At 42.2% G+C, this 18905-nt stretch overlaps 2 protein-coding genes across 19 annotated transcripts in view; one reads left to right on the top strand and one right to left on the bottom strand.

Annotated features, from left to right (window-relative positions):
• The window catches only part of LOC141932255 (sedoheptulokinase-like), a 24296-nt gene extending 13637 nt beyond the window's left edge, over positions 1–10659 (bottom strand). For 3 of the 11 annotated variants that reach the window (XM_074845502.1, XM_074845504.1, XM_074845503.1), the window contains exons 1-6: positions 9822–10658; positions 8426–8567; positions 5424–5607; positions 4083–4235; positions 2800–2975; positions 2493–2693 (exon numbers count right to left, since the gene is read on the bottom strand). In XM_074845502.1, coding sequence (XP_074701603.1) covers positions 2493–2693; positions 2800–2975; positions 4083–4235; positions 5424–5607; positions 8426–8567; positions 9822–9998 — 1033 coding nt within the window. In that variant the 5' untranslated portion in view covers positions 9999–10658. The other 8 variants (XM_074845511.1, XM_074845512.1, XM_074845513.1 and 5 more) reach the window with 8 other exon arrangements.
• On the top strand, positions 10457–18905 carry CTNS (cystinosin, lysosomal cystine transporter). 8 transcript variants are annotated; one of them, XM_074845517.1, is made up of 12 exons: positions 10457–10582; positions 11066–11139; positions 12133–12168; positions 12267–12345; positions 13584–13668; positions 13761–13864; positions 14878–15012; positions 15762–15861; positions 15960–16079; positions 17117–17287; positions 17499–17616; positions 17975–18905. In XM_074845517.1, exons 2-12 carry the CDS (start codon positions 11076–11078, stop codon positions 18103–18105), a joined length of 1143 nt encoding a protein of 380 aa, XP_074701618.1. In that variant the 5' UTR covers positions 10457–10582; positions 11066–11075; the 3' UTR covers positions 18106–18905. The 8 variants fall into 8 exon arrangements, with proteins under 8 accessions (XP_074701618.1, XP_074701623.1, XP_074701617.1 ...); XM_074845522.1 differs by having other exon boundaries at positions 10464–10582; positions 11063–11139; positions 14881–15012; XM_074845516.1 differs by having other exon boundaries at positions 10464–10582; positions 11063–11139.

The raw sequence follows: 18905 nt of genomic DNA, 5'->3' as shown, positions 1-18905 counted from the left end.
CTAGATAGCATGAAACTATCCTACTTGCTTCCCAATCTCATTTGAGGAAAAAAGGTGTACATCCATCTTGGTTTAGACAGATAAAGTATAAATGTTTTCACATTAAAATAGAGTGGGGAGACAAATAAATTTTAAGAGCGGGGGATTAAAACTTTGACATTTTAAGGGAATTCACATGAACAATACTTAACATTAAAAACAGATTGGAGTCTAGCCTGACAGCTGCCTTACTAAAGATCAATTTGGCACAATACATGAAGGGCAGAATCAGAAACAGCTTTGGATCAAATACACTAAAATAGCTAAGCACTATATTACAAGAACAAACGATTTTTTGCGAACTGCTAATTGTATTTGGGCTTAAAAGGGAAATCAAAGCTGAAAGGCTTTGTTGGGCTTTTGTAACTCTGAGTTTGCCAGCTCCTCCAGTTTATCACAAACTCTGACTGTTTCACTCTACCAACCAAAAACCAAACAAAAAGTAATTATGTATGCCAAATAAGGAAAATAGTTACCTCCCGCCCTATAAATGTATTTTCCACTCGGATATAAGCCCTGCATTCCAGGCATCTCCAGTCATGGCACAGGCCAGGCTCTTGACCTTAGTTCAGTGCACTCAGCTCAGTAGCCACAGAGATAATCCTCCACGTTTTATTTTGATTGTCTTGTCAACATTCAAGCCAAGGCTGTATTCTATCTTTTACAGAGACAACATGCAACATGTGAAAACTGGTAGTCATTTTGTGCAAGAGACATTGAACTCCCCAAACAAGATTGACACCCTGGTCTGCTGCCTATATGTATGTATATTGTGAGACAGCTTAAGGACAAGAAGTCTCTCATGAAAGCATCAAACTAAGTTACAGACAGCTACTCATCTCTCCTAGTCCTTCTAAACATATTTCCTACCAGGAAAATGAACCTCATATGAAGTATCATTTTATGCAGAAAGTTAATGGATCTTTCCTAGTCGCTCAGTCAAACTTAATGTGATAATCATCTCTCATTTCACAAATGGGAATGACAGAGCAATGAAATGTGTACACCCAGAAGCAGAAGTGGACATTAAATGCAAGCTTTTTTTTTTTTTCTACTGTAATGAGTGAGATGGCATGTTGAATACAACTCCAGAAAAAGTGAAGGAAGTGAAAGGAAACACTATACAGTCAGGAAGAAAAAAAAAAAAGCAGCTGCATCTCAGGCCATTCCAAACAATTACTTTATTTTCTGTGGAACATCACCATGGCAGCCCCCACAGCAGCATCAACATCCTTCCCGTAAACCACAGGGAATGGAAAAATCCTTGCCACTTCCTGCCTCAGCACCTCGTTCCTGGCAAGGGCACTCCCGCTCCCCAGAATTCTCCTCACTCCCATCTCCATCAGGTGCTGCACAGGTAACATGGAACAGAGGTTTTCAACGATGCCATGGCACAGAGCTCTTGTTACGTGACCCAGGGTGAGGTCAGAGACAGCAATATTGGTCACTGATGCCAACTGCCCGGGAACGTGTCTCTCTCCAAATATGGTTGGGTGGATTGAGAGTTTGCTGTTGTTGTGAGCCAAGGCTGCTTCGATTATCTTTGTATAGATGGCAGACTTCTCAACCTGAAGTCCTGCAGATGGGAAATACCACATTACTAATCTGAAGGGGTCTAGTGTATCGTACATGTGGAGACTTAAAATGGACCCTGATCCACCTATTCAGCAAAATATTGTGTATCTTTTTCCGTGTCCCAAAGGTAAATGTTTTTTTTAGGTTTATGAACCACAGTTCTCCCATCCAATTCTATCTAGAAATTGTGATACTAGAAACCTTTTTCTGATTACAGGAACTGCCTTTCTGGATAATACAGCTATTCCTCTTTGACTATACTGTGCTAAGTTACACAAAACATCTTTAAAGACGCTAATGGCAGAATTCAGCTTCAGTGGCTGAATTGCACGTGAATGCAGAGTTCACTTAAGTACTCACTGAAGGAACAATTTCAGAGCTTACTTCTGTATTGCAAAACTCAAGAGATTATTAAAAAAACCCTGTGAAGACCATGTTCAAAGCACTTAGAAGATATTACATGAGTTTGAGTCTTAAAATCCATTAGAGTGCTACAAACTATGCAGCAAAAGTCAACTGATCTAATCAAGGGACTTTTTTGGACTGCAGTCATACAAAATTAGAGGCTGTCCTCGAATTTGCTGACCTTTCCTTTTGAAAAACCACATGCAAAAAATAAATCTCTCGTATTCTTAGAACAAAAGAAAACCCAAAACCTAGAGGCAATGTGAATGTGGAGTCCAAGCATGACTGTCCTAACATGTTCATAAGCTTCAGCAGGAAATTCGAGAGATCAAGGAAGCATGACCTGAGAATTACATCCCTGTTCCCTATATGGCATGACAAAACAGCTCTAGGCTTGTTCCTTTGCCTCAGCTTCCTTTTACCTTGCTGATCAACCTCAATTTTAAGCTTAAACTATCCTTGAAATAGCTTACCTAGCTCTTCTGTCCACCGTGCCACCATGTCCACAAATGTTGCTAGCACATTGCCTCCGTTAAGTGATGCTGCCACTGCCAAGTAGTCACCATCGAAGTAGGGAAAATAAGTAACAGCTGAGGAAGGATCCGGTGTCTCTGGAGGCTGGAAACCCGGGGGCATTGAGACAGTCAGCTGAGCAGAGGTACTGATATTAAGAACTAGAATACAAAAAAAAAAAAAAAAAAAAAAAAAAAAAATCAGTGTTTTACTAAGCTACCCTGGAGGACAATGACAAAACCAAGTAAGATACCAAAATGATCATACCTGCATCAGTCCTCTCAGTCAGACAGAAATAAACAGAGCACTGGAAATCTCCCAGGGCAATTCCTACTTTTGCTCCTTTGGGTATTCCATGCCATGCACAGATTGTCTTGCCTGCAATACTGCCAGGGTCTCCCACCTCTGGAAGCAAGTGCACAGGAAACCCGGATTTTTTCAATCTGCAATCAGAACAATAATATTGCAGAAAAGCAGTATAGGAATGTGTGGCATGACTATAAAGATCTCTTTGAAGTCACAGATGAACCTGGCCATACATTTGTGGCTGCTGGATTTATGGATGCTTTCACCTATTTAGAAAGCTTTGGCTTGGGCAGGGGCAGCATTCCAGTTCAATGGGCCAGGTAAACTAGAATAGTTTAGAAGAATAAATAGCTTTCCTTTATATGCAATCTGATTACCTGAGATTATACAGCAGTACATGTTCAGCAAGTTTAACCTACTGATGTCATACAGACAAGCAGTTCCAAGGTAAAGGGACAACCACAAAACCAGTAAAAAAATGCAACTTCTAAGTCACAAAGAACTTTAAGCTGTCATGCAGTTAGTGGTTCAAAACCAAATCACAAAGAGTTAAGTCCAGCAAACACCTTACACAATCAACTGCAAGATACACTACATTGCTACAGCAACACCACATTAGTAAAGGTTCAGCAGGCCAAATGCAAGTTCCTGTCACTCTTTCATACCTTCATGAGCAGATCTTTCCACCTTGGAGTCCTGGCCTAACCTAAGCCTTGAAATATATAAGGTCTTAGCACTCAGCCCTGAAAAAGCCAATCATTAAAATAAATAAGTAAATAAATAAACTGATCCCTTAGACTTCCTGTAGCCTAATAACTCTTAGCTATTAGCACAAGTAAGTCTTAGTGGTTATGAAGGAGTTCAGCTGAAAGAACTAGAGAGTAAAATCTTTTACCATCACAGACGTGGCTGCAGTGTGTGCTTGTCCATGCCATCCCACCACCCCAGCGCAGAAAGGGAGAGAACACTTTGGTATACAAGGCCTCACTGATGAGTCTCTCAGCTCTGCTGTCTTAGGTATTTCTAAAAATACTGTCCCACATTTTGTATAATTTAAACATATATACCTTACAAACCAGAGCAAACTCTCAATAGTTCTTCAGTACGGGCCACGCCACTATTAATTACAAATAACTTTCAATCACTTTTTATCTGTACCACACTCATTCTTAGGGCCCAAAGAGGTGTTCACGTTGCCTGACACAAGCAGTGCACAAAACCCCCTGAATGACCTTAGCACTTACATGTCAGTATTCCAGCTTTTGCTTCTGCAATTAAAATATCCCCAGCTGGCAGCATTCTGGACGGACATGAGTGGCTTCTTCAGGTCACACAACATGGCAACCACATAGTCATGGATAGTACCAGCTGCATCATAGGACTTCAGAAAATCTGGGCTTTTAAACAAAACATTTTAAAAACAAAAACAATGAGGGTTGCTTTAAGGCAGTGGGAGCAAGATTACTTCTGATGCTATGGGAACTTCAGACATGTGTGGTCGCATCTAAAAATGAAACAGTCATCTCAGTGATAACCTGCATTTTGTCGGTTTGGTTTGGTTTTTTAAATGGAATTTGTTTTCCAAGCTGTTACCACAGCAGCAATCTCCTGATGGAAGATGGAGAGATGACAGCTCTAAGGAATGAGTTGTCTAGGCTCAAAAGCACGCCATTGCAAAAGTTACCAGGAATGTAGTAACTGCACAAAAAAATGTCGCTTTGTTGATCCTGGAGCATTTGAAAAAAATAGATAAATTCCTGCAGTTGCTTTAGGATCCACAAATTATATGAATGGAAACATACCAAATGGTGAAACAAAACAGGAACGAAACAAAGCTGCTGGACTCATGAGTTATACAGCTCTAAAGCAAGATCATGCCATGCTCCATTTATTTGCTGGACACATTGGAAAAAAACAAGATCTAAAAAGTTTTTCCCCATTTATTGAACCTGAACTCACTGCAGAGGAAGACATTGGCTCTTTGAGAAACATAGCATACTGCAGATGAAACTGAAGAGCAAATCTTGCTGATGTCAAGTCATAAGTGAAAAATTATATCCTCTGCAAACATGCCACAACAAAGCAGCCCATTCGTAACACCTCATAAGGATCTCAGTGTCTAGGGAAGGAAGGAACTGAAATTAATTTAGGGACTGTTTGTTTTAGCATCTGGCAGCAACCAGACAAAGCAACTCTGTTACTCTTTTAGGCATGCTTGCACTTTTCACAATCTGCACCAAGCAAAATTACAGTGTTCAAACCACATTAGCAGAGCTCCTCTGAGTGGTAGGACAGACTAGAATTATTCTATGATACTTTAAGGCTTCTGTTACTATATGGTCAAAAGCTTTTCTTTTTATTAAAGAGTTCTATAGTATTTTTATGAGGTCAGAGACTCTGTGTGCTCAGTTGCTTATAGTTTATATTGACTACTGCTATTTTAAATATTCTTTGACTACTTAATTAATATTACAATTACAGAGAGAACCAGCCCCTCAGCCTGTAGTGGCATTAACATGCTACAGGAATAGTAATTGTCACATAAATTCAAGATAAGAAACTGCCAGTGAAACAGCTTGATGTACCTCTTCTTTAAATACCAGTAGACTGTGGCACACCCAAATCCTGTAGCCAAGCTGATATGTGACTGTGGCAGAGGAAGAGAAGAGAGGAAGGTGGGACTGCAGCGGCCATCTTGCCAGGTAATGAGATGACTGACCTCCTCTGGCTCAAAGGTAGAGCCTGTATCACACTCTGTCCACTTGCAACCTGAAATACAGAGTATCCGAGAAGTCCAGTGATTCCCTGCAGCGTAGCCTGCCTGGCATTATTCATTTCTGGACACTTTTGATAATTTGTCAAATATATTGGAAAAAGGCCAGAAACAGAGCCAGTAGTGACTGTAATCAATTTAATTAGTCATACTTTTCAGCCCTAGATAACGTCATAATGCTAGTCATCCTTTGCTAAAACAGAGAATGGTATCCAAGGCCTCCCTTCTCTACAAGAACTCCTAGTGCCAAAAGGAACAAGCAACTTGCACCATGAGATATTAATGATACAACTTACAATAACAGGTGACACACGCACAAAAAAAATCACAATTCTGCTATGGGAAGTAATAAGCTGATATGACAGCTTTCACATATAAACCTTAACTGGGATCTGCCACATCATGACCTAGTGAATGCTGTATTAGTAATTAACTGCTTATGATGGATAGCACGTAGTTTCATCACCTTTTGAGCCAAAGCAACAGGAAATCTGGATCTATATGTATTAAGCAATGGACTGCAAAGTACTAAAGAGTATCCCTCTGCTGTGCTACAAGACAGAGCTTTGCCAAAGGTAGAATAGGGTTTAAGTCAGTTTTCAGTTTTACCAGTCCAGCATATTCTTTTTGACCAAAGAACACTATGCCTTTGATGAAACCTTCGCATTCCATCACGTGAAAGCCTCAGCTAAATTACAGCAACTTCTCAGTGTTGCGCAGAGCCTTCTCAGCTATGTCTGCTATTGCTCCAGCCCAGCACGCTACTTCCTGCCCTGACACGCTCACCACAAGCAGCCCTGCAAAGGCAGCACATGGTCCTGTCAGAGCAGCAGACTAAGCAGAGGCTGAGCTCAAGCACTGGCATGTGATGTTTGCGAGCACATTTTGCTGGCACAGCTTCGGCCTCTGACAGCTACTGCTGTTCCAGGTGATGCCTGGCCACCGTGTGGGGACAGGACTGGCCACACGCTGTCGCCGGCTGGCTCTAACTGAGGCAACCTTTTGGTTTTTGGCTGGGGTGGGAGCAGTTTCAAGTTGTGCTGTGCCACTTGTCCTAAAGGTCAGAGAAGAGATCCAGCTGCTTAACTGACTAGCACAAATATGGCTAAAAGAGTCTTTCTTGGGCTGGATACAGGGATTTGAAATTACACTGACACAGTACAAAGCAGCCGTGAAAGTTGGGAAGTACTACGTGAAACATGCAAAGCAAACACATACTTTTTCTTGTTCCCTTAATTCCCTGTTCTGTCAAGTCTGTTTGAACTGAATTTCCAATCGGTTTGCTTTTCTAGTTTTAAATGGATTCTAAGAAATACGATTAACTATAAATCTAACTCTAAAGGATGCTATTAAAAATGTACTTTGTGTCCCAAAGTGCATGGATTCACTTAGTCTACTCAAAACAAGTGAGAGCAAACACCCTCTTTCACTTGATAGAAATGAAACAAAAGTGGCATGTGGCTTTAGGAAATAAAATATTAACCAATATGACATAAGAATCTATGCCTACTGTGAACCCATGAGGCTTTGTGATGCAACCCTTGGGATAGCTGGAAAGTAAGCAACAGCTCCTTTGGTCCATCAGCCTTTGGATTTCTTTCTTTCTAATCATTTTAGTATTTAACGTAAAATTACAGCCAGTAATGAATAGCATAATGTCTCTTAAAGCAATTAAGGCTCTGACAGCTTTTGACAGGCAGTGACCAGCACTTTTGGGAAATCTATTCTGTGGTTTACAATAAATCTTTGCTTAATCTGCGTAACTCCTATTTATAAGACTTGTAGAATTGCTCAGATGTGCACATCATAACGTAAAGAGAAAGAAGACACGTAACCACATTCTGAAAGCCTAAGACTTCAGTAGGTTTATACGATGTTAGTCAAGAAGATAATCCATCCCTATCTCACAGGGCTGGCTATCCAAGGCCTGAATTTTTCAAATGTCCTCACTGTCACAAAGATTAACTGAATATTTGCACTATCAAGCCTCATGTGACTATCTCACTGGGGTTGCTTTTGTTTCTGAGGCCTTGGCCCTTCATTCTACAAGCAGCTAAGTATTCAGAATCACAACCATAATCCTTTTTTAACTCTACTAACAGATTCATAAGCAGCAAGATGAATGCAACACAACAGTCTATGACTTGCTAGGAAAAAAAATGCCTTGAGATTTTAGGGGAGGGGGGGCAAAGAAGGAAACAAAAAAAAAAGACTGAAAACACCATTTAGCCAACTTCAGTTTTTCTCCTACTGTACTTTCAAGCAGCATTTTAAAATAGCATAGAAATACTCACTATTGGATAGCTACTGCTATGCACATTCTAACATAAAGATCAAGCATAGTTTATTTTCCAGGCATACACAAAACTGCTACTGCAGAATCATTAGAGGATATTGAGATACTGGGAACAGCTAATTAAGCGTTTTGTGAGGTGAAGAACATTCCTCGCCCCCCCCCCCATTTACATGATTCAGAAGTTCTTTAAACTGGCAGCAGATAGCATATGATGGACAAGCAATTAGCAAGCCACAAATATGTTATTCTTCCTTCATATTAATAATTGTGCTGACTCTGCAGGGATCTTGTAAAACTAAATTCTTTAACTAATCTGTGTAAACAATATGGTCAATTATAGGCAGTAGCTGAAATTCCAGTAGTTAAAGCAATATTCCCACAGAAGATGATCTTCTGTTAACTCTGCTTTACAGAAGACCAAAATGAACACGGAAGTTTCCTACAGATCGCTTCAGTGTTAAAAATTTACTTTCCGCATCATAATACTCTGAACAGTAATGTCAAAGAATTAATGTTACCTTTATCTTTTTTCCAAAATACAATCCCATGCATTTGTCCTGAAATGCCAATGTGACTGACTCTTTGAAGCTGCTGCTGAGGTAGAGCAGCAAGGCATTCATTCAATGCTTTTATTATTTTCTGGACATTCTGCTCCATTCCCTGCAATCATAAAGCATTATTCTGAGCATGAAACCATTAGGATTCACTCGGTGTATTTATTAAACAAGGCTACTCTAGTCTGAAGTGAAGAACGGAATTCATTTAGCTTAATAGCATATATTAGAATAACATTCACTATTAAACTGAAAAAAAAATGCAAAAAACCCACAAAACCACAAAAACTGAAAACCGGTAATAGCAAGTCGAGATTAAGATAACAGCCTCTTAAACTGAAGCCAAACAATTCTTAATTTCCTAAGTTACCATACTCAACTATACCTTTTAAAAAAATCCATTAACACTCACTACATGCTTTCATTAGTTCACCTTATATATTGCCCTTCTTTTTCCTCACAGAGTGATCCGTGTGTTCTGACTGGCACACAGTCTCCCTTACATCTTCCTAACGCTCCTCTGTATATACTCACTGTTGATTTTGGTGATGCTGACACTTTGATTCTGGATACTGTATTCCTAGAACCACCCAGCAAACCAATGTACTCAGCAAACTGCCCCAACTGTGCCACAAGAGAAGCTCTATTCCAGTTTTCACACTTTCGAAGATTCAGATCACTTTGTGACAGACCCGTATGAAGATTATAAGCAAAAGTATTCAAATATAGTCTACATACAGATGTGAACTAATCTGCACATACATACTTCTGACTGCAGAAACATGACTGTAGAGAGGAGGGTTGACCTGTTTGGTATCTTTGCTCAGAAATTAGCTCCTGGACTCATTACAATACTAGGCCAGAGGAATGTTGATACATATTTTTTACGATTCTGATTCATCCTTTCTTAGGCTGACCAACACAATGAATGTAAAGATCTTTAACAGGAGCACATGTCCCTGGTTATTTCCACGGGGAATTTCCAGTTATGATTCCATCTAACATTAAAGTGCAAAATACCCTTCCCATTGGCAAGCAGTTGCTGTTTCCTGACTGGAAGCATCAAAGACAAGGTGATAGTTCATGGGAGAATAGTTTGAGATTGTCTTTGTAACTTTTCAAACCCTGGGTCTTTCTTAAAACAAGCAGCTTCACTTGACTTTCTTGAACAGTAAACAGAGAACATTTTAATTCTACTTTCAGACATCCAGACACATGCAGCAACCATCTCCATCATTCTAAGCACAAAAACCACCCAGGAAAGCCACTGAAGTCTGCATAACATAGCAACACAACCCAGCCACGACAAGGCAAGGCTGGTATCCTAAAATTGCCAGCAGTGCTATCTGCCACCCCTTACCTGTGGTCCAGCTTCCAGGCTACTGGTGTGTGCCTGCGTCTCCCTGGAGCAGCTCTCGGCCACCACCTGCCCTTGCTTTCCCCTTACCAACAGAGCAGCCTTAACCGACGTCGTGCCCAGGTCTATGCCCAGCACACAGGCAGGAGCAGGCCTGCCTGCCACCTCGCTGCCCTCCATAGGCACGGGGAGAAGGGATTGCTTTCACTTTCACCACCACGCAGGGGTCTCTCTATGTGGTGGCCAAACCAACACCCACTGCGCTGAGCCCCACACTGCTCCTTGCTTTCTCTGAGAAGAAAGCTGCCTCAAGAGCCAAGGGTCCTGAGGGCATAAGCAGTGCGGGCTCCCACCCCAGTGGCACACAGGGACTGGGCAGGCTGCGCTGGACGAGCGGCCTAGACTTTGCCCTCTGGCTGAAGATGTCTCCCCTCAGCAGTACCTGGCCACTAACCCTCCATCTTGACCGTGACAAACCGTCCCTTCCCCGGCCCTCCTCGGTGACCTGCGCAGCTTTAAACGAAACACCAACAAACAACCAAAGCGACGAGCCCTCCCGCCGCTCGCGGCTCGCCCTCCTCACAGCCTCACCGGCACCAGCCCAAAGCCCAACCCGCCCCGCCACACCCAAGATGGCAGCCGAGAGCGGCCACACCACGCGCCATGGGCGCTGGGCGGGGAGTTGAGAGGCGGGGGCCTCACGTGAGAAGCTGAAAAGGGAAGAGCTGGGGCTGTGCGGGAGTAAGCTGCGGCGCTGGAAAGAGGTAGGTGCCCTCTCCTCAGCCCTGCTTCCTCAGGATTAGCGTATCCTAAAGCGTGGGGTGGCCCCGCTTCACCGTCCCTCCTGAGGGGAAGATGGCGGGGACTACAGGTCCCAGCGTGCACCGCGCCGCGCTGCCGGCGGGGGGGGCCACGGCGGAGGCGCGGTGTCTGCTGAGATTTGTAGTCCCACGCGGGTGAGTGGGTGGGTGAGTGGGATTCCTCAGCAGGGTGGTGGCGGGATAAACTGTGAGGTAAAGATGTCCTCGGGGGAGTCTGGGCAGGCAGAGGGGCTAAAAGACTGGTGCTCTCTCGGGAGTGCTGGGGGTCCCTCAGCTGGGAAGGGCTAGGGGCCATGGTGCTGGGGGGGGGGGGGGGGGGGGGGGGGTGGATCTGTTTGTAGGGAGCTGCCAGCTGAGGGCATGGGCTGGTGCCCCCTCAAAATGTGTGGATCCTGAACAAAGGCTTCTTCCCCACTTTTTCAGCAGCTTTTCCACCATGAGGATGCAATACCTGGTGCCTGCTCTGCTGCACCTCTCACTTGTGCTGCTGAGGCCTTGTGGTGAGTGTTTGGCCATCCCAGCTTGGGCCCACAGGGCCTCCTGGGCAGGGGCCAGGTCTGAGCTGGTACAAGGTGGAAGAGGGCTGCTCTGCAGTATCCCCGGTTATGCCTCACTGAGGGGGACCTGTGCCATGCTTCCCATCAGCTCTTCTTTCTTTTCCATGCTACCTTTGACTTAGTGTGCCCAGACACAGTGCTGTGCTGAGGCACTGTTGTGACAGAGCACTTGCCTTGTGCTCTGAACTCACCCCTGCAGAAGCAGATTAGACACTATCTGGGGTGCAGACAGTGATGAACTGGGGAGCTCTCCTGCATTTAAATAACTTCTTAAGAACACTGTGTAATACAGGCATCAAGAAAAAAAAAAGGCATCCAGGGCACTTTTATCTTTCCATTTCTGTGTTATTTTTATATAGCTCTCTGTTCTTCTTCCTGTCTCTCGTGTCCTTTAAACATACAGTGAATAATATAAACTTGGATTCCAAATATCAAAGTTGTTGACACACGACCAGCTCATGGCTTTGATATCAGTTGGATTGGCACTTGGAATCTTGGCCTCCCCGAAAGCATGGTGTGGTACAATGTAGCTGGATTGTTGTAAAGTGTACCCCTTAATAGCAGTATTTCAGGCCACTATAGTAAGGTGCTTGTGATTCCTGAAGTGTTAAAATAGTAATTGTAAATTCTCTTGAACGTCTGGGTACCTGGTTTGAATTTGTGACCCAAGAAGCAATTTTAAACTAAATTTTTGGCATTTATGTCTCCTAAGTTACTAGGATCACATCAAGAAACAATTAGTGTGGGTTTCAATTATCCTATAGCCTTCTCTTGGCATGAACTTTTGTTGCACTTCAAATATTTGAATTGGTTTCTTGCAACATGTTCAAGTGACAGTTATTTACTTCTCCTTTAAGTTGTTTAATTGCCTTGAGATAAGCTGTACTCCCTTTGATGTTTATCAAGTGTACTAATTTTGTTAATCTGACACTGCAGGTACCAATGGACAAAATGACTCTATCACAAAAGAAAGTAGGTAGTTCTTTTGAAGGAGCTATTCATCATACATAGTAACTGAGATTTGTGTGGGATTTTTTGGTTGTTTGGTGGTTTTTTTTTTCCCCCCCCAGATGGAGTCGTTGTATTGTCTGTCCCTGAAGTGGTTTCCTTAGAAAGTGGAAGTTCAACAAACGTCACTATCTTTCTGAGGTAAAATTGTGATTGCATCTTTACTTTCCCTTTGTAACAAGGGACAAGCAAGTGGGTAGGACTTGGCTGTATACTTAAGAATTTCCTGCAGGCTCAGTGAATTGTTCATACAGAGTGAATCTCATTTGTGTGACTGGCCAATTCTAGACTATTATGTTGCTTAGTGCAAGGATGGACCAAGATAGTGCAGCATTCTCACAAACAGCCTTGTATTGTTGGCCTCTGACAGTAGCCCATGTCATTTATGTGAAAAGTTGAGCAGGAAAAGCTGTTTTATACTGTCTGTCCTGTATTAGCGTATTGAATCTCTTCCATAAATGAACTTATGGTTCCTCCATTTTTAAAACTTGATGCTTAAGAGAGACTTGCATTTCCTGGAAGGATCACCAAAAAACTACCAAGCAAAGATAACTTGTCATTTCTAGCAAAGAAATGCAGTTACTCTGCAGTGGGGGCTGATGCATCTTAGTGTCGTTGTTTAATACAGTGCATTGTTTACCCATGTTTCTGCTATGTCAGCCCCTTCCCAGGAAGGGATTGTTAAACATATGCACCCTTCCCCTTTGAGATCTTAAAGTTCAAGTAAAGGGAATGGTCAGATGAAAATGTAACAATTGTGATAAAGAGGAAAATAGCAAAACGTGGCTGCAACAGTCTAGAACTTTATTTTTGCAAAGAAAGATGTGGTACTGTAATCTTGTTCATGGACAAGTACGGGCATTTGAACCTTATGATATTTTAAGTACTGCTGTGCAATTAAACCTCCTGGGCAGATGCTCAGTGGAGTTCTCTGGGAAGGCTGTGCAGATCTGTGTCACTTAGAAGGTTTTTATTTGAGAGTTTTTTGGTTTTGTCTTGCTGCACTGCTGTAATTTCTGTCCCTCATCACCCCAAGTACATGTCCATCACTTCTGCCCCTCTTTACCAGCAAAGGGTTAACAAGTGCAGTGATAGGATTCTGGTGCCAATGACTCTGCTCTGCCACTTGTTTGGAGAAGGGGGTAAAATGTGGCCATCTAACTGTCTAGTGCCCAACACTAGCTCAGATAAAAGAAATAGTACAATGCTAACATGCTTTGGTGCTGATGTTCCTCAGAGTACCAGGTAAGTACTGCTGAGTATGGACTGCTCATTATGTTTGCAACAGCTGTGAGGATTTAGCAGATACTCTCATGCAGCCCTGAAGCAATCTTTGTAAACTCTGGCACCAGCCTAACTTGGTTTTTCTGCCTTCACAGGGCTCCATTAAATGAGACACTGGTGATAATGCTTAATATTACACACTCCTCAAAACACAGCACCATTGTTGAACTGCCTGATGAAGTAAGTGACAGAACAGACTTCTGACCTTACGCAAAAGCCTTCCGTTAGTATGGTGCAATTCTCCTCTTTATTTCCTCCACTTTGCCTTGCAGGTACAATTGCCTGCAGGTCACACTAAAGCAGACTTCCAAGTGAAAGCAGAGGATGTTGGACAAGTAACAGTTTATCTTTATACCATTAATTTCAACTTAACTGGGTGAGAAACTGGTTTTTAGTTCCACTTACTATCCTACAGCTGCTTAAACTTTTGGGTAACTATTCCCTCCTTATAGTTAAATAGTTAATGGGATATGGGTGGTATGTAGGTGAGAAGATGTGGTGACCCTCCAGCAATACCCGAGGTATTCAGATAAATACAGGGTATGGTAGCAGAGTGATAGCCTTGGTATCTTAGATTTCATTACTAGATGACTCCAAGCTCTCCTGGCTCCTTAGTCTGGTTTTAATAACCCCTCCCAAAAGTATCAAAACTATGTATCAGCTTTTCTGATCTGGGAAGCATTTGGTTGTAAATGGATACTATTCTTACTGTGCAGAACTTCTTCTGGAGTGCTAATAGCCTGATGCAGCTGTGTGCCCACCTCACTACCATGAGATACAGGTGTTTTGCTTCCTAGTAGTTGCTATAGGTAATTGCTTTCTAGTTAGGGGAGCCTTCTTCTCATGGATGCCAGTCTGCCTTATAGGACAAGAGTCTAGCAGGATGGAGAAAGCTGGATTGTATTTGCTTGTTGCCCAGATGCTACTGAGCAACATGATACTCTTGTTTTAGTTCCTCATTTCACTTCTGCTTTTAAGACTCAAAGCAAACGCAGTGGTAAGCACATGAAAGGCTCAACAGGACAGGCATGATCTTGAAGGTTTGCTGACAGAGTGTGAAAAGTGAAACTCTGCTCTTGCATAACAGACCTCATGCTAAGAGAGTGGAAGCCATAGGCACAAGATGACCTTTTTGATGATTTCTGTGGTAAAAGAATGGAAAGGAAAGAGGGAGACAAGAAGGAAAGGATAGGTTAGTAGGAGTGGGAGATGCCCTAAACATAACAAGGACACTAAAGAAAAGGGGAGCAACTCTACTGAAACAAATTCTGAATCTTTATTGTCTTGTCTCAACATCAGGACTGTTTTTTCTCTCAAAGCAGAACAAGGGAAAATCTGCTGAAAAAAGTGTGAACGGACAAATTAACTAATTCTGTTTGCATTAACCAGCAGACCTAGGATTCAATTTCAAGTGATTCATAGCATCATAGTGAGATATGCTGATGAAGTGATTGGCTGGATCTATTTCCTCGCCTGGTCTATCTCCTTCTATCCTCAACTCTTTGAGAACTGGCGACGAAAGAGGTAAAGAGACTTAAGATGTGTTTGCAAGTCACTTACTTAAGCACTTCTGCAAATCATGTTCCTAGCTTTAGTTACGTCCATCTTGGCTATTGTGAATTATGCATGGAAAAATGGGGTGGGGGGAAAAGCAAGGCAAAGATAGAGCCTGAATAAATGCAGCCCTGGTGAGATTTTATGCATGCAGGTCAGAGGAAACTAGGTGTAGCTTATAGACACCTAATCCTATGGTTTGGCATCCAATACTAATCTGTGATAGAGGAGACTTCCCCATTCCCTTTGGTGTCATGTTGTAGATCATCTGGCTGAGCCAACTGTGATGCCCACCTTCAAAGATTGCTTACCTTGCAAGCTGCTTATCAGACAGCTCCTTGCAATGTTGTTGTTAGGCCAGCTCCCTTTCAACTAGGGGACTGTAAGTAGAAACATTATTATATATGAAAACTAAAGCATTTGTTTTGGCGAAGATGCACTACTGCTTCTGTGGATTCAGGCTGGGGTGGTTTTATCAGACTAGGTGAGCTCATGGAGTTAAACATCAGGGACACAACCTTGTCAGTGAGAGCTGTTGTGAGTACCAGTGCATGGCCTGTGAGACAGGTTTCACCTTGCTTTCTGGTGAACTCACAGCATCATGTTGTCACAATGCCTGCAGCTTTGGCTTACATCAAAAATTGCCTATAAATTGGTACATTCTAGGGTCAAGTTGTCCCTGCATATTTCTCATAATTTTTTTTCCCCCCCTTCTCTAGTGTTGTTGGACTAAGCTTTGACTTTATAGCATTAAACCTTACTGGCTTTATAGCATACAGTGTGTTTAATGTTGGACTCTTCTGGATTCCTTTGATTAAGGTAAGCATGACTATCTCTTAATACTTTCTGGGGTGGTGGGGGGTGTCTACAGAAGGGAGTTAAGGCATTTGGCTGGTTCTGGTTTCTCTTACATCTAGGAGGAATTCTTAGTCAGTTATCCCAGTGGGGTGAACCCTGTGGCTGTCAATGATGTTTTCTTTAGTCTCCACGCAGTAGCTGTGACTCTCCTCACTGTAATTCAGTGCTGCATCTATGAGGTAGGTGCTGGGCTGACCTGTCGCCTCTTGCCATCCCCCTCCTTTTGGGTTCCAGAGTCCTCACTGCACTTGCACTGGCCTTTCAAGAAGTCAGGCTTTGCAGTCCAGCTGCCTTCATCTTCCCTGAGCTAGTAGCAACTCCAGTAAGCTTAGCTACTTCAGCCTCATGGATGTTCTGAGCTTATAAGTAAACTCATTAAGGACTCAAAACAACTAAGGCAAACACCCAAGTTCATGAAGTTCCCAAACAGATCTCTAGCCTGCACATAGGTTACAGCTCTACACAGTACAAATGCTGGTATGTGCTTTCCTGTCTCCTTACTACTGGGAGCATTCTTCAAGCTAGGACAGGTCCTTAGGGATTCCCTGCAATTTAAACTTTCAGCTTTGTTTCAACTTCTTTTCTCCTAAAACAGCTGCAAGGGCCCTTTTATAATTTCTACCCCTTTTTGGGTAAGACTGATTGTAATAGTCAGGTAATCCCCATTGTAAAAGCCTCTGATCTGAACAGCTGACTTTCTCTAGATGGTAAGTATTTATGTTTCAGGGCACTTCCTATAGTGATGCTAAACATAAAACTCTTAACAGCCCATTTGTCACCACTGCTAGGTGCTATAGTCTCTTCTAGTGAAGAATTAGAAGGCAACCATGAATCTTTTACCATAACGGCATTAGCAGACTTTTGCATATATAGGAATTCTTGATATCATCAAATTGAACTCAGGAAGTTTAGAGATGTGTCACAGATAATAGGTATCACAAATACTCAAAAATACTGCCACAATATTGTTTCCCACTTGCTCATGGACAATAGTGTTCCAAATGATTGAATATTGCTCATCAGCTCTTGCAAACCTACAGCTGGTTGCTGTAGCACTCATTTAATCTTAAAATTCCCTTGTGGTATGAGCCTAGCTGGTACAACAACAGGTTTGGACGGTAACCTTGCGTAGTCCTGAGCATATTCTGTGTATCTCTTGTGTGTCTGAGGATGTATGACCTGGGTCAGTCTAAGTGTATCTGCATTTGTCTTTCAGAGAGCAGGTCAGAAAGTATCCAAAGTTGTTGTTGGACTACTGGCACTCGCATGGATCTTCACATTTACGATACTCTTTCTTGCTGCAGCTGAGGAAATGACATGGCTACAGTTCTTATTTTGCTTCTCTTACATTAAGCTAGCAGTCACACTGATAAAATATTTTCCACAGGTAAATCTGAACTTTTCTGCTTTTATAGTATGTTCCTGTCATCCTAAGCCTGTAGTGTAAGCTCTTGAAAGTCTGACTAGACTAAACCAGCAATGACTAGTTAAGTCTTTTAGTGACAAAAACAGTATAGTTACACAAGAAGTCATCTTAAATGTTAATCTCAGGATTGCTTGTACATGACCTGCTGACTGACTTCTTGTTACACCCCCAGGCATACATGAATTTCCGTCGGAAGAGTACTGAGGGATGGAGTATTGGAAATGTATTACTAGACTTCACTGGTGGAAGCTTCAGCCTTCTCCAGATGTTTCTTCAGTCATACAACAATGGTAAGGCTGGAACTGAGGTGGTAGGGCCTTTCTTAACAGGGTGGGAGAATCCTGCTACAAAGCAGATATAAACTGGTAGGTTATCTTAGGAGAACGTTCTCCTAAGCTACTCTTATACTAAGAGTAAAGAATCTGTTGATATTCAAGACAGAAAATGGAATAGCTATTCTGAAGACACCACGGGAACAGTTATTAATTAGCTTTGCATAACATGTATGCTACAGTCAGTCTTAAGTGTGTCTAAGCAGTCCAGGTAATAAGCATGAACTTCTCTAATACGCATGGCATTACCTTGTAGTCCTGAGACAAGACTAAACTTCAGGAGTTAGTCTAAACTCTCTAATTTTGTGTTTGACAGATCAATGGAAGTTAATCTTTGGAGATCCAACCAAGTTTGGCCTGGGTGTCTTTTCCATCGTCTTTGATATTGTTTTTATGGTCCAGCACTACTGCCTTTATAGGAGACAAGGGTATGAACGTTTTGAATAACATCACTTGTGAAGACAAAAACTTTAAACTGAACTTGCCCCTCCTCTGGCTGAGGGCTTTCAAGATGCCAGTTACTAGAAATGCAGATTCTGATCTCCGTTTATACTTTAATACTCTCTGGTATGGAATACAAGCTGTTGCCTTGCCAAATGCTGATTGCCAGATGCCTTAAAGGACAACAAGCTCTCTAGCCACCACTTGGGAACGGAAGACTCATGCCTGTTGAAACTGCAGACAGCTTAGCATGAGCTGTCCAAGCAACATGTGGCAACATTAACAGGGAAGAGAAAGACCAGACTAATGTCTTTGACTGGAAGCAAAGCACAAAGAGCCGAGTTCTGGCTTCCAAAAATCTGAGGTGATGTTTAAGCAACCACTTAATATCTTAAGGTAATGACCAAAGACTGTCTGTGGATCAAAGTGCTGCTGCTGACTCCACAGACAGATCACAGTAAAACACCACTCAGGTTGGCTGTTAACAGATGTAGTGGCACATAAAAGAATAATGAAGTTGGTAGCAAATAATACATGAATATTAGGACCTGAGCTCTTTATTAAAAGAATACTAAGAAACAGAAACTATTCTTATCTCACTGAAAGATCTTTCAAAGGTGCTAAGGGAAATGCTCAGATTTATCTAAATACTTCTAGTGCACTAACTTCATTTTGCTCAGTTCTACTGACACGCCTTGAATCCTAAATGGTGGATGGTAAAGATTAAAGATTTATCAAAGAGATTATTTCTAAGTGTATCATGTTAACAGCCCCATAATTAAACACATTTTTTTGTTCCTGGACAA

This window comes from Strix aluco, chromosome 19 (assembly GCF_031877795.1).
Source record: "Strix aluco isolate bStrAlu1 chromosome 19, bStrAlu1.hap1, whole genome shotgun sequence".
NCBI lineage: Eukaryota > Metazoa > Chordata > Aves > Strigiformes > Strigidae > Strix > Strix aluco.
This window is presented reverse-complemented; position numbering and strand designations above follow the sequence as displayed.

What these genes read in the sequence shown, in the direction of transcription:
- CTNS (XM_074845517.1), top strand. Translation starts at nt 11,076, where the DNA reads ATGAGGATGCAATACCTGGTGCCTGCTCTGCTGCACCTCTCACTTGTG. An exon ending in TGACTCTATCACAAAAGAAA is followed by an intron (nt 12,169 to 12,266) that starts GTAGGTAGTTCT and finishes TTCCCCCCCCAG; the next exon opens with ATGGAGTCGTTGTATTGTCT. An exon ending in TTCAGTGCTGCATCTATGAG is followed by an intron (nt 16,080 to 17,116) that starts GTAGGTGCTGGG and finishes TTTGTCTTTCAG; the next exon opens with AGAGCAGGTCAGAAAGTATC.